The sequence below is a fragment of the Vespa velutina genome, chromosome 6, assembly GCF_912470025.1.
Source record: "Vespa velutina chromosome 6, iVesVel2.1, whole genome shotgun sequence".
Classification (NCBI taxonomy): Eukaryota; Metazoa; Arthropoda; class Insecta; order Hymenoptera; family Vespidae; genus Vespa; species Vespa velutina.
This window is the reverse complement of record NC_062193.1, coordinates 6,738,714-6,755,392: the sequence shown is the minus strand read 5'-3', so window position 1 is coordinate 6,755,392 and position 16,679 is coordinate 6,738,714. Positions and strand designations below refer to the sequence as shown.

Below are 16,679 nucleotides of genomic sequence, written 5' to 3'. Positions count from 1 at the left end.
TGCAGTCAATCAATGTCGCGTCCAATCACGTTAGAAGATTAACTGTAATCTTATGTATGTTAAAAGATTAGTACTTACATATTTTTTTTTTTCTTTTTTTTTATTTCGTGAAGAAGACGAAGAAACATCGTTAGTCATAAGAGAGATTGAAACATCGATAATACGTCGTACATGATATAACATTTATTAATCGTTCTTATTATTTATAACGAACGGTATGTATCAATTTTCATTTCACGTTAAACATTTTCGATGGGTTCAATTTGTCATCTATCAAATTTAATATAATTTATGAAAATGCTTAATTAGTTGTTACGTACTAACGTAGTATCATCAACGGTAAATCGACAGCCAATCAGAAAGCAGCTATTTCTAACGTTTTGTTTAAGTGAGTGAAAAGCAGCGTTAGTCGTTGTTGTAATTTTTTTTTTTTTACAATTTCGTTGTTCCGATCGGTCATTAGTATAAGTTTTCGAATCATGTGGAGTATCACGTTAGAAATCGTTTGGATAATGAAAATTGGTCTTTTTTTTTGTTTTTTTTTGTTTTTTTTTCGTAATATATCGTTACTTCATTTCGCTTCACCTCGAAGTATTGCGTCCATGATAGAAAAGTTAACGACGCAATTTCGTTCTATCGCGTGTCTCTTAGTAATATTTTTCCAATTCTTAATTCCATACGAATCTATTTGGAACGAATCGTTGACAGGTTAATTATATCGAATATGCGGGATGCTTCTTAATTACATCATATTTTTCGTTTTTACATGTATGAATAATTTACACGTTTCTTAGAAGATCAATGTATTGGCGTTACAATTACTATACAATGTATACAGTTTTTACAAAGTTATTCGTAAAGTGTTATCTACGCTTCGATGATTTAATTCTTATTATGTGCTTCAAAGAGTTTACCGTATAGGTTAAGAATATTCAATTACTTCTCTTTTTTATTTCCTTTTTTTTTTTTCGTTTTGTTTTTGTGTTCTTTTTTTTCATCTTTTCGTACAACTTGTTTATGCAGTTATTATAAAATTGGTGTGATATGTGTGTTGTAAAGTGATCATAAAAAGAATTTTTTTTTCTTTTTTCTTTTAAGAATATCCTCGAAGGTTAGGTTAAGTGAACGGTGACGGTGAGTATATTATATTATCGTACTAATGACTTGCATTTTGTTTTGTTACAAAAGGGAAAGAGAGAGAGAGAGAGAAAGAGGTAGATAGGTTTAACATTTCGGTTAATTTTTTTCTTAAGATATTTTTACATTTTTAAAATTGATCTGTACTCCTGTTTCTCTCCTCATCTCGTACGAGTGATAAACTTACACTTGATGAGAATCGAAACAATCGAGATATTACTTATCGTATTAAATTTATTAATTAATTTATTACTCGCGAATGGCGCGAGTAACGTCGAATCAATGAATACGTTTTCTTAATTGTTATTTTTCTTTACTCTTTAATTTTCTTTTTTCTTTTTTTTTTTTTTATTCCTTCGTTAAATTTTCCCATGATCTCGTGTATCTAAGTGTTGCTTCGTAATGTTATTTACGCATTTTTTTTTTTTTTATCATAAAGAAAGAAAAGAAACATTTTAGAACGTAATAGATAAAACGTTAGGGGCATACCAATCGATCAATTCTAACAGTTCATTCGAAATAGGTTTTACTTTCGTTCTCGTGACGATAAATCCCGTATTATTTCGATTAATCAATGAGATCTAGGACGATGATAAAAAATTTCGAACGCATTGTTACAGAAGATTCTTTTCATTTAATTTAGATCAATTAATTGCAATGTTAAAATAACTCGATATTATTTTATTTTCTCATTGTTTTACTCAATGAAAATGAAATTTCGTCATATCGATTGATGATATACGTACGTAAAAATATACGAATAATGTCCTTTCAATTGTCATCAAATATTTTATCTCTTAATAAGCGAGAGAATTTTTGTCCTTTAGAAAAATTTTTTAGCAATAATATAATCGACGCTCTGATTTTCTGTTTTCTTTTTGTTCTTATTCTTCATCTGTTTTTTTTTTCCTTCTTAACCTAACAATTTTTTTTAGGTTAAGAAGTTGGTACGACAAGAATGGCGATCGACCAACACATACGTATATATGTGTGTACTTACCGTACACACACACACACACACACACACACACACACACACACAATAATATATAACATATATGACTTTCTAATCATATTGTATCTTTTATCGAATATATAGAACATTTTTATAAGGACGCATTATATAAATACAATGTCTCTCATACGTACATATGTATGTATGTATGTACATATGTACATCTAACGGCATTGAAATAAATCATGGCAATAAACCGAAACCGTTTTGATCTTAGTAACGTGTGTCAAGCGAGTTACGATAACTAGAATATAATAATGCGTGAATTAGTTTACACATATGGCCGTACAACACCCACGTTTTATTCACGTGTCATTTCGAATCGCTCGTACGATAATATAAATAAGTGACAGTGTTGTTCTGCTTGAAAAGAAATTGGAAAAAAAAAAAAAAAAAAAAAAAAAAAAACCAGAGAAAAAAAAACAGAAAAAAGGAAGAAAAAAAAGAAAAGTAAAGAAACGAAAAACAGGTTACAAGGAATACGACAAGTTTTAGAAAAACAAAAACAAAAAAAAAAAAACTAAAGACAGAAGAAAAAATGAAAGAAAGAAAGGGAAAAAAAATCTTTCTCTCTAGGTTATCTCGGATCTTTTAATATCTTTCATCGAGATGAATTTCGATCAAACGTTGTGGAAAAGGCGATTAATCCGTTCTCGTTTGATCTTTTGCATTCTGCTGTCATTTAACGTCGATAACGGAAACCGACAGAGAAAACGCATTAAGATTTATTTCCTTAATTAATTGTTACCAACTTCGACCTTCTATGAACGATCATTTTTATCAAATAAAAATGATTTTTATTCTGAATCTAACTATACACAGAAAGGCTATCTAATGGACTCCGAGATATATAATATAGGTTAAATCACTTGCTAGTTAGAATTCGACTCGACGTTATCGCCTAGTAAAAGGTTTTATTCGCATATCGCTAGTCACCTAATAAGCCGCAAATTGTATAACTCTCCGTAACTCGATATACTCAAACAGTTGTCGTAACGTTAACGTTCTTCAAAATTTTCAATCGGTCAATAATCACGATTTCGATTGATCTCTATTGACAGACAAACGATAACGACGAAATGTACGGCGAAAAGACGGAGAAAAAAAAAAAAAAAAAAAGCAAAAGAAGTCAATTTTTACAAAAGAAAAAAAATTCGTACGTATTATATCTATAATTTCGTAAAAATTCTCATGAAAAGATTATCCCTCGAAATAATCATTAACAATTGTTATATACAATCTTAAAGCTTCTTATTCTTCCCCTATCGGGAAGAAACAAAATAGGAATCTCCATTCTAAAACTCTTAGGGATTAATAGGCGAAGTTAATGATCGGATCACGGTAGATCGAACACGCGGAATGTCGGGTCTTTTGGTTGCGGATAGAGAGTAACGCCGATGTTGGTATATCGATCACAGATCAATCCGTGTGGACACTCGAATAGTAAAAGTCCATTGGTTTTACTATCGTGTTATAATGCATGTGCTCAACGTGTGCCAATAAGCGAAGTGTAGATGTAAGCGAAATCTAATAAGATCTAAACAATTTTTATCAATTTAATTCTATCAGTAGAGTAACCGGCTGAGGTGTCGACGGCTCTTCGGATCGTTAGCATGAACACGTACCGTAACGCCGTGTGTCCTCCATTTTGCGCTTACGATCATTGATTTTCCATCAGAGAGTTTACCATTTTAAGTTATAGTTCGTTATCAGAGTTGGACACCTCAGACAGAGGACATTGTTATATACGTTAAAAGCGTGTTATGTTAAAACCATTTCGAAATCTCTAACACGCATTATTATCTTAGAAAAACGTCGATCTGTCTATTCCGATAAGAGAGACAGAGAGAGAGAGAGAGAGAGAGAGAGAGAGAGAGAGAGAGAGAGAGAGAGAGAGAGCTAACGAGTAAAGCAACGTGACTTTTCGAACGGTAATCGGTATTAATTGGCAGCAGGAGTTACGATAGAAGGCGAAATTCATGGCGCCGGCAATGATCATTAGCTGAAAACAACTTCGTACTTACCCCTTTCTATTATTTTACCTTTCTTCGCGTTAAATTCTAATAATTACATAATTCGACTCCATTTAAACTTCCCTTCGACATAACATAATTCACAATAGATTTCAATGTTTCTATGGGAAGTTTCAATGGTTTCATTGAAAATATGAACGTTACTTTCGACGATATTAAATTTGTTATGAAATTGACCTTACGTTTAATTAATTAATTAATTATTTAAACTGTTAAATATTGTATATGAAAAATAATTTCGATTGGTCTCTATCAACGTAAGAAATTTATTTCGATTTCGAAAATAAAATGCGATACAAACGAACGAAATCGTAGAATACGAAGTATCAATTAATATAATACTTTCTTTAATGTGAACTCGAAAGAAATGATCTATTTATGATGTTTCATTTATAACGTTAAAGACAATAAATTTACATTTTTTTTCATTTGTCCTTTCTTCGAATAATACAATTACTAGATTCAATTAAATACATTTTATGATTTTCGTTAAATTGAATTAAATCAATTCATTTATTTATTATTAATTAAATGTTCTTTTAAAAATAATCATTTATAGATAGTACGAAAAAACTTTATAGAGATAGTTTACTCGAATAGATAAATAGAATAGAGAATAAATAAATAAATAAATAAATAGATAGATAGATAGATAGATAGATAGATAGATAGATAAATAGATACATAGATAGGTTTGGAGCATGATATGATGTATTTTGCTATCGTCAGAATTCGATCTGAAGAAAGGAGATAGGCAAGCGGACGACGTGGAATGCTGTTTAATCGTTCATCAGTTGATCGGTTGAGGCTTGTGGGTCGTTATCCGCCCACACCTCGGGCATTTACTATGTATAGTTAACGCGTAAGCTGTTTATTGTTGCACCTACAAAAGGGATAATTGCGATTGGTTAGCGGCAACTGAAGTCGGTACACTGAAAACGTAATGGGCTTTCCTGAAAGGTAAGATTATCGAGAGATGTTGGTTACTAGTTTTGTACGATACCACTCTACCACTCTAATCGATTGAAGTCAAAAGCAATCGTCATTTAATCGAGCTGATATTATTCATGTTCTTTTTTTTTTTTTTTTTCTTGTTCTTTTCTTTTCCTTCTTTATATTTTCTCTTTTTTTCTTTACTTTATTTTCTTTTTTTCTTTTTTTATTTATATTTTTATTTTCTCTTCCCTCATTTCTCTTTCTTCTTCTATACAAAAATATACAGTCCACCTGCGATACATACGTCATGTACGTTTTACCTGTTACGCGATATTCGACCGCGAACCATGCGTCGTTTAACAGTCCCGATATTATTGCACTATTATTTTTCGATCGGGGAATATATCGTTGTATTTGTTAAGCGATACGATCGTTTCGTGCAAGCATTTCGTTTGTATCATTTTACCTTCCAATCGTAGCACGAGGAAACTTTAGTAACACCGCCCATACGATTGGATCTATTTATCATAAAAAAAAAAAAAAGAAAAAAAGGGAAAAAAAGTAGCACGGGTCAAAGAACGTTTCCATGTGTCTAACATATAAATGGCGGGTGAGATTTAAAGTTATCCTCCCATCGTATTATCTTTTTTTTTTTTTTTTTTTTTTTTTTTTTTTTAATAGGGAGACAGATCATGTGCAATTGAATTATTAGCTTTCGATATATCCTCGTATCATTTATGTTTGATGAAATTTTATTATTAAGAAGCAATTGAATTAGATTTTGCAACGAGTCCGCTTTATATCATTATCACGATGACGATAACATAAGAACGAATTGTTTCTCAGTGCTTTGAGTAAATGTTATATTATTTAATTAATTTTCAATGACTCGTACGATAGTTAACACGAAAAAAGTGATATCGAATGATAGTACTTGAAGAAACGTCGAGTCTAATCGAGTTTATGAATCGTCCAAGGCAAACGTGCATGACTCGTGATAGAAACAACCGTGAAATCGTGTCGCTTCCTTGACACGATCATTAATAACAAGCAGCGCATCGCGCAATGCCGCGAGTTATGGTATAACAATCGCCGATGGTATAGCGATTAACAAAAAAAAAAAAAATTAAAAAAAAAATAAAAAAAAAAAAAAAAAAAAAAAAAAAAAGAAAAGAAAGAAAGAAAGAAACAGAAAAAGAGGAAAAAAAAGGGAATAGGAATATAATTAATCGATGCGAAACATCAATTCGTTCTATCGAACGTGAGAAAGCGTGTATAGTTTACCATGTTTAATCCTGAACTGATTTTTCGCAAATCAATTTATTCAACTCGATACTTTTTTTTTTGCAATCGAGATTTTACTTTTATTAAGAAATATATTTTTAATAATCCTTGATAGTTCGATTAGATTCTACGATTAAAATGTTATACCAGCTTACTTTTACTTTACTCATTGATCAATCATCATGATAGCTCTTATTAATTGTAATATTTCATTCAAGGAAAGAACAATTATAATTATATTATTTACAATTTTATAGTTAATTATAAGCTTCATTATACGTACGGTGTAAATTGTAATTTTTTCTTTTTTTTTTTTTGCATGTCGAATAGAAGGGTAAATTTTAAAATCTAATTCATTCTTTTTAAATAGAAATATATATATATATATATATTTCTTTTCTTTTATCATAATACGATTACTTACATTGAGACGTATTCAATAATACCGTGACTTTCATGTGACCTTCAGCGAAAGAAAACAAAAAGGGGGAAAAAAGGAAAAAATAAAAAAAAAAAAAAAACAGAAGAAAAAAATTCACGAAAGTCCGTCAATATTATTGATGCAAATTAAAATAATTATTGGATTATAATATGTTAAATAAATTTCAAGTCACTTCGCGCTTCGAATAAATTAGTAGTCAATCACTTTACATTCAATTAATGAAACGACAACCTCCACGTTATTCAACGTGTTAACATTACGAACATCGAATACCAACGTGTATTATATCCCTTCTTTATGATAAGCGACAAATAAATATAAAAGATCGAAAGTTCTGTGTGTGTGTGTGTGTATGTGTGCGCGTGTATGCGCTTTTTTCTTTTTTTTTTTTCTTTTTGGAATCAACAAGATTTATTTTATCTGCCAAAGCTCGAATATTTCTCAATCGCTCGATTACAAGTGTAATTTACAAGCCATAAGCGACCGACGTACCGGCGGTGTACCGATCATTAACATCGTGCGAAAACACTATCGAGATATGCGATCGATATTCTCGAAATGTAAAAGATGAAATCGAGATAGAGAAAGATATATACAAAGAGAAAGAGAGAGAGAGAAATTATGAGTCGTCATAAGTGATCCTCAAAAAAAAAAAAAAAAAAAAGAAAAAAAATGACGGATATGTCTCCGTTCATTTCGTGCCATTAAATTCGTTTGTTCGCAAACTTCCTTAGATACTTAGACACTTTTCTTCCGCCTCTCTCCATTCCCCACCCCCAGCTTCCCCCACTCCCCCCTTCACTCTTACCTCACCTTATCACGTCCCTTCGAATTCGATAACGTAAATATCCTAGGACTATAAATATCGTACATACATATGGTACATATAAAAGCTCGAGACAAAGGTAATAGTAAAAGAAATATATTATTCGCACGAGATCGAGGAGACACACAAGGAAGAAGGGGAAGGAGGAGGAAGGGGCGGGGATAAAGTGGAGTAGGGAGAGGATATATATATATATATATATATATATATATATATATATGTATATATATATATAAAGCCAAGAGCAAGAACGATTCGTGACTTTGATAACCCCTGCATGATTAATGAATCATTGTCGTGGAGAGGGATTGCATATGATTATATAGGAGGAAAGGAAAAGGAAAAAAGAAAAAAGAGAAGAAGAAGAAAAAGAAACAAAAACAAAAAAAAAAAAAGAAAAAAAAAAGAAAAAAAAGAAGAAGAAAAAAGAAAAGTAATGCGATTCACGATGCAACTGTATTTGCTTCTTACCTTTCGTTAATGTTATACCGCATAAACGCGTAATCATTATTTCTTTCTCTTTTTTTTTTTCTATATGTCTCTTTCTCTCTCTCTCTCGTCATCATTGTCATCGAAACGAAGCATGTACGATTTATAAATAAAACTATCGATGGAACGATCGAATTGAATTGAGTCAAGTGAGTGAGTGAACGAGTGTCCTATGTGTAAGTATGTGTGTGTGTGTGCGTGTGTGTGAGAACAAGAAAGGCTACTCTATATGCTTCTGTCAACGATATTGCAAATATTCGACCGCACCCACGCTTTAACTGGACAATTTATTATTATCTACACCCACAAGAGGTTGATCTTGAAACGCGTTAACGGAGGATCCGGAAACGCTCGTTGGTGTTCTTGTTTGGTCCTGATTGTCAGCGTAAAGGAATCTCGTAGCAAGGTCTCTCCTGAATAATTAATGAGAGATCTCATATATTTATACGGGATCGAGAGACGTTAGTTATCGTTTAATGTTCTTCCGGGTCGATGCTCGGATAGGATTTATCGAATATACATAATATATCTATGTATGTATGTATGTACGTATATACATGGATATATTTACGATCTCTCACAATCAACGAAAAACAACGAAGGAGTTTGTAATCAATCCTATTCATCGATCAAAATAAGACATCCGACATTAATGATAGAGAAAGAAAAGTTGATGTGATGATCGATTTATAGAGATAAATGATTTATCAGGCGTTTCTTTTCATTCTCTTTTTATTATCTTTTTTTTATCTCTCTTTTTCTCTCTTATATACATATATATATATATACACACATCGTATATGAGCACGCATATACGCACATACACGCGCGCACTTTTTCTATTATTTTTTTCTTCCTTTCTTTCTTTCTTTCTTTCTTTCTTTCTTTTTTTTTTTTCTTTTCCTTCTTTTCTCGCACAAAGAAACGGGATTGTCACACGCAATGAATGGTGTCGCACGGTTCTTTGACACTGCACTTTCGTGGGTGTGAACACACAAGCATGACGGACGTATAAATTAACGGTTCTCTTTTCTTCTACGTTCAGAAATATATAACACGCAAACGTGATTCTCCTTCCTTTTGAAATCTTTACAATAATCGTGCGTGTCCCTTTGAATCGTGTGATATTTTTCTTTTCTTTTTCTTTATAGTTTTTTCTTTTCTTTTCGTCGAGATAAGAAGAAGAAGAAGAAAAAAAGAAAAAGAAAAACTGATGATGAAACAAAGAGAGAGAGAGAGAGAGAGAGAGAGAGAGAGAGAGAAAGAGAGAGAGAAAAAGTAAAGATCCTAGATTAGAATTAGAAATGTAATGGATAATTCGTAAAAGAAAAAGTGAATGAATATTATTTAGGCGTGGCTTATAATAGAGACGTATGCCCGATAAATTCGACAAGTAAATACCGTTCGCACTTTCACACGGATCGCCCGTCCGTGTTTACCATCGGTGCAATCGCAACATCGTTACACAAGCAAAACAATCAGAAGCATACTTTTGCTTTGTACATACATAACATGTTAGTAGTACCTATGTACGTGTCTCGCAATAATCGCGTGAGCTCCAATTCTCGTTGATTTAGCGTGCTATTTCTTTTTATTTTTTTTTTACATTCATTTTTTTCCTCTCATTTATCCACATTATTATTATTATTATTATTATTATTATTATTATTATTATTATTATTATTATTATTATTATTTTCTTTTTTATGAATATATATCCACTATGTATGTTCATAAGATTAGATGATGGAAATTTAAATTAAGGACAGATACACGTCTTTATAGGATCCCATGAATTGCGTTTGATCTTTTTGATCATAAAGAAGTAATATCGTGATACATGGATCATAAACGCGACTAGGCTCATAATCGATATCTATAGCGAATCGACGAATAAACTATATTAAAAGACGAAGTAAAGAGTTAAACATATATTTATCTTTCTCCCTCTCTCTCTCTCTCTCTCTCATTCTCTTTTTCTTTGTCATTTTCTTTTATTATTCCTCTTTCTTCCTCTTAAGGAAATGCTAGGCGCATGAAATTACACCTTCACGCTTTCCGCAAATTAAAGAGCATTAGACATTAAGGAGACGCACTTCATCTCGGCCCGATAGAAATAAGAACTACCGCAGGTGCCTCGTAGATGGTCTCACTAGTTGCAAAACCATTTCGAAAGGCAAACTAAAGGTTTCACATCACAAAGAAACTATTGCGATCGTTTCGTACGAATTGAATTTGCGAAAGTGATGTAGAAAATATCTTAATAAAATGTTATCGATCGTAGTTATCCGAATAACTTGAACTATTTCATTTATTTAAGGAAGATATTACGATAAGATTGGAAATTACTCAATATGGATTCAAGTGAAATACTAAAGTTTATTTTTACGATCGGTACGTCTTATCGCATTAAAGAAATCGTATATTCATTCAATATTCATGAATAAATGGATTCTTTTGGTGATTCAAGAAATGAAATCAGAAAAAAATTGGCCGAATGAAAAATTCTAACGAATATATATATATATATATATATATATATATATATATATATATATATATTATATAACGTTTCGATCAATGATTTTTACGATAGCATTGAAATTGTATTCGAGAGAATTTTTACGTAAATTGTTACGTGAATATTTTCGAGTAACAACGAACGACGATAACAGTGATACGAAAAGAAACAAAACGAAATGAAAAATTTTATGTTAATTCGCGTTTATTCTTTGAAGATAGTACATTTTAATTTTCTTTTTTTTTTTCTCTCTTTTCTTTTTTCTTTTTTTTTTTTGTCGTTTTTTTCATTATAGCGTAACGAAACGTTTAATGAGCATTTACAGCTACTTCATCGTTACAACAATACAATTGCAAGATATACCTTTTAATGCGTGGAATCCGAGTACCATACGCGAATTAAATGCTTGTACTGCTAATGGCCTTAACGATCGTAATAAAAGATCTACGTAAAGACATTTGTACCTTTCGCACTGAAAGAAATGGCAAATTGATCTCCCTCGATGCTGCTCAACGTTAAGATTGCTTTCCACGTTATCGTTCGATACATTATTCAAGAGAACAATGATTCTTTTCCGACTTAGGTATTTTATTGTTATATGACGTGAGTTATCGTTCTAGTGAAAAATCAATATATATATATATATATATATATATATATAGAGAGAGAGAGAGAGAGAGAGAGAGATAGCTATGTCCATTAATGTAAAATAAAACGCAAGTTATTAAGGAAACTCGGTTACGTCGTCCTTCATAATTGATCGCATGAGAATACAATCGAGGATCGACGATGATCCTTCTATGATCTTACGTAGTAAACGCGTTTAGGAATCGGTCTCGCGATAGGAATGGGCATGAAACGGATAACGAGCTTATTATTCTCGTTCATGTTTTAAAAGATAAATTGTAACTTTCTATAACGTTAAAACTCTTCGTAAGAGAATTGTCCTGTTTTTTCTCTCTTTCTCTCTCTCTCTCTCTCTCTCTTTTTCTTATTTTTTCCTTTTTTTTTTTTTCTACGTTAATTAAGACCAGGGTCAAGCACTTTGACAGTCACACGAACGCATCTCTTGCGAAAGTACTGTTGCTCGTTCATAATTAAGAAAAAAAAGAAAAGAAAAAAAAAAAGAAGAAGAAGGAAAGATAGAAGAAAAAAAAAAAATTGTATGAACGACCGAGTGTTAGGAATGGGAAGAACGATAGCGCGAGGATCACAAGGATTTCGTCATTTCCCGTGATACCGCTAATTATTATTAAGGATGTTTGCACCATCTGAGATTAATGCGCCGAGCATCGAACATTGCTCTCTTCGTATTTATGCTCGAAGCTATAAACGAAAAGAAGGTAAGAAACGAAAGAGAGAGAGAGAGAGAGAGAGAGAGAGAGAGAGAGAGAGAGAGAGAGGGGGGGTGGGGGGAGAGAGAGAGAGAAAAGAAAAGGATAGAGAAAGAACGAAGATATTGCGACGCAAGATTAGATGAGATTAGATCAAACTTCTCAGATCGATTATTATTACTTAATTAACGAAATAACGAAATAATTATTAAACTCTATAATTATCGTTCTTCATTTTTTCCTTTTTTTTCCTTTCTTTCGTTATTTTTTTTTTTTTTTTTTTTTTTTTTTTTTTTAATGATTAACTATCTACGATCTTAAACATAGAAAAGATATTTTTATTTTATCTTCTCGAAAGATGTTTCAATGAATGTTGAAAACGATTATCTTAATGTTCCTCGATGAAAAGATATCATTGTGGACATCGTTCACTCGAGGCCAAGCAAATATTGCGATCGTAAAGTTCGTGCTCGATTTACTTTTCATTTGCATGAAAGAGAGAAAAAGATATATAAATATATATATATATATATATATATATATATATATATATATATATATATAGAGAGAGAGAGAGAGAGAGAGAGAGAGAGAGAGATAGAAGTTGTATCTATGGATACCAAGGAGATCTCACGATTTCGTAGTAATCTGTTGTAGTTTACTACATGCTCGGAGAAAAATAAAGAATGATCTCATAAAAAACAACGATGGAGTTACTTTCCCGTGAAATCGATCCCCCTTAGATATAGAAATCACGATGATCGTTCTTAAAATATCATATACCATTTATACGTTGCATGATACGTTCAATGATAATATATGAGGAGTATATATCTGTCTCGTTATTAAATATGCTGTCCCATCTAATCGATTAGAGACCACATGGAACTAGTAGTATTGTGGGTGTGTTAGATCGAACAAGATTGATCTAACATACGACACGATCGTATCGTCATTGCATCAGTAAGATCAGTGCATCTCTTTTGTCGTGTCCTCTATACGAACACGACCAGTTTAAATTTACACGTCTTACTAAATATATATATGTATATATACGTATAGTCGATTTACTTCTTGATACTGATTCAATGAAGGATCGTTGAACAATGCGATGAGAATAATTTTAATGACGTATCTAATTTACAAAATATGTAAGATTTTTAATACTTAAAGAAGACCGAATCCATTCTATCTGATTTATATATATATATATATATATAGATAAATCCGTGTAATTGAAAGAACCTAAGATTTATTATTGGGTGTTAACGTATGGTTAATAATTCTCAACTAGAAGGTCAGCTCCTTCCGTAAACTGCGATTAAGATAGCTTGAGGGTGTATATGTATGTATGTATGCATGTGTGTGTGTGTGTGTGTTTGTGTGTGAAAGAGAGAGAGAAAGAGAGAGAGAGAAAAGAAGAAACGAATCACATTTTATACGCGGAAGGATCGAAGGATCTTTCGTTTGATATTTAAAAGGACACCAAGTCCACCTTCTCGATAATATTTTACAAAGGATAGACTACTTGAGAGAGTATATCGGACCGGTTTAATCGAAACGACGAAGAAGGCGAAAACGTGGATTATTCTACGTCCGGTTGATAATTAATGATACAATTAAAAAGTTCGAATATATGGTGCGAACGATCGTTCAATTTTCTCGTAAAGGCGATCATCATCGATAATTCTTAAAAAGAGAATCTCTGGATTGGATCTTTCGACTGTATTTATTTTTATCTATTTATCTCTTTCTTCATCTCTTTTATTTTTCTCTTTTTCCTTCTTTTATGTATTCTCTCTCTCTCTCTCTCTCTCTCTCTCTTTCTCTCTTTTTAGCCTGAAAACGTTGAAATATTCTTGACGTTATTACACGTCCAGAGCACGAAAGTGACCCATGGAACGTAGAGTAGAGCGCGACTTTTACGAGTTAGAGAGACCACTGGTAACCATAGTAAGTTCCCGTAAGAAACGCGTTAAGCAATGCAAAATGTATTCTCGAGTGAACCGACTCGGGAGGATCGCTGAGGAGGACTCTTGCGAAACATTACGAACGAATTATGTCCAACGACGAGCGTGGATAATGATCTCGAGCGTAATAATGTTTCATCTCTCTTGGTTAAAGAAGGAGGTGCGGACAGTGATTCGAATGGACTTATCCCAAACCTCGAAACGTCACCATTGGATGTTCGTTCATCCGATATTCATGAGTTTAAAGCATAAATGGGGAAAAACGTCAATTATTTGAAGTGTTAACGAGTGTTAAACTCAAACGTTTGGCCAATCGATTACACGAGCTTGAGTTTGACCGGACGTTTCCGGTCAAGCGAAATTATTTCTTGAACAGGACGCGCCAATTCTATGTCAGCTGAGTCGAAACACGAAATGACACGACTTTTTAAAGTTTGATCGAGGGTAAAAAAAAATATCTTTCTTTTTCTTTATTTTACTTTTTCTTTCTTTCTATCTATCTATCTTTCTTTCTTTCTTTTTCCATTCCGATCGTTTTCGGAGTCGCAGAACTCTCTGTATAAAAAAAGCGATCCGTTTTATTTTCTCTTTCTGAATTGTCCAACATTGATCGTAATTCTCGAATGATTTTACAGGACGCATCGAGATTCATATTGCCATCGATAAGGCGAGTACGATAAAAGTCGATCGAAACGAACTATCGAGTTACTTGCGTCAAACGCGTTATAAATTGTTCTCCTTGTAACGTACTCTCTTTTTTTATTTTTGTTTCTTTTTCCTTTTTTCCCCCTGTTTGTCTTTTCTCTCTCTCTCTCTCTCTCTCTCTCTCTCTCTCTCTCTCTCTCTTTTTATTCAACCGTCGTCGGTTGCTTTTATCATGCATATTTCTAATAAATTGTTGGATATCTTATCGGCGGATCTCTACAATACTCAACGTGAGACACAACGCTACTCTTTTGTAAGAGTACACGATAGTATTTTTTTACTTTTAACGACGGACTAATAAATGGTCAATACATTTGGGGAAAAATGGAAGATCTATAATAGATCGATGACAACTTCATTGTTAGATCGATGAAAGGAGAAAGGTGTTCTGTTCATAAAACCAAACGATTATAGTTAGTTTTACGTAGCGTTATGATCTTTTATTATACTTTAGTTACGACGAATTTACCGCTCTCGTATAAATCGCATCTACAACTCTCAAGGTATCTTGGGAAATTATCGATATAAATCGTTCTTGACATTTCCTATGATATTTTAAAGTAATGGAAGAACTATTGTTTTATGGTAATGGGAGGGAGGGAGGGGGGCTCCCATCCTTAAGTCTCGAGATAAACGTAGTCCCATTATTATTGAACTAAAACTCTATTGTATAAAGCCATTATAGAAAGTTATTTCTATGTCTTCCGTGAAATCCAAGCGGATAAAGCTTGTTCTTCGTTGAAAATAATATATTCGATGCAGAATTATTATTTTCAAACGTTCATTCATTTTTACGATAATATGTTTTTTTGCGCGCGTTTTTTTCTTTTTTTTTTTTTTTTTTTTTTTTTTTTAAAATGAAAATCAATCCTGCTGCTTGCTTTTTCTTCCTTCTTTTTCTGTCTTTTTTTTTTTTTTTTTTTTTTTTTTTTTTTTTCTAAGAGCAAAAATTCTCTTTTAAGAATCAATTCAGAAACGAGATTAGAACGGAGAACGTTGGAAATTTCTTAGCGACAATGACAATAGATAATGGAGAAGTTGTAATATAATACGCGATGGTGGGCTTCGCGATGCTCGTACCTCTATGGAATCCCCCTTCCAGAAGAAGTGCTTTCCTGCGCGCCGTATAAAACCGGTGAAAGCGCCAGTCGGCCCTCCAGACAACCGCACAGTCCGACAGCGACAGGAGCTCTGCCATGGTGTATTACACGAGGCGTACTTTAGATTAACACAACAATCGTACATAATTTTAATTAAATCGGGAATAAAATCGGTGATTTTTTAAAGGAACGCGAACGAAATAGGAAAAAGAAAAGAAAAGAGAAAAAAAAGACAAGAAAAAAAAAAAAACAAGAAAAAAAAAAGAAAAAAAAAAAAAGAAAAGAGAAGAGAAGAGAAAGAAAAAAAAAAGAATATCTAAAATAAATAAAAATTATAATATCATAGGAAATATCGTACGTGCTGCTTTCGTGTCATTATTCGTATACGCGATTTTTTGTGATTAGGCTAGCTTAGGATCAGGTGTTGTCATCATGAAGACTATCCTTTCGAGGACTTTGCTCGTTGCTGTGATCCTTGGGACAGGAGTATTGGGATATCCTCCACAAGAAAGACTTATGCCAGGTAGGCGATCGATAGATCGTAATTTGTAATTTAAAAAGAAACATTTTTGAGATCATTCTTTTCACGTTTTTTTTCTTTTTTTTTTTTTTTTTTTTTTTCTCCTTATATGTCCATTTATTGCAAAATTATTTCGCGACTTTTAATTATTAATAATTGATTATTGTGAGAAAGAAATTTCAATCTTTTTATAACGAGTATAATTTATTTCTATTTATCGATCAATAATCACATTAGATGACATTTATAATATAAATTTTATTATTCATTACTTGCGATTTTGCCCGATCAATGAAAATACGCAGGATCGACGTTGTCGACGTTTACCATTGTCGATCTTAAGTCATATTTAACTGTCGATGACTTA

General features: G+C 32.3%; 1 protein-coding gene across 2 annotated transcripts in view; it reads left to right on the top strand.

The window, feature by feature from the left end:
* LOC124949979 overlaps positions 1–16,679 on the top strand; it is an 86,364-nt gene that overhangs the window by 14,248 nt on the left and 55,437 nt on the right. The window contains exon 1 of one of the 2 annotated variants that reach the window (XM_047495964.1): positions 15,860–16,315. The exons of the other annotated variant lie outside the window; for it this stretch is intronic. Within the exon in view, the coding sequence (XP_047351920.1) occupies positions 16,225–16,315 (91 nt within the window). The 5' untranslated portion in view covers positions 15,860–16,224. Of the gene's footprint in view, positions 1–15,859; positions 16,316–16,679 lie in introns of those variants that run through there. 2 annotated transcript variants of the gene reach the window in all.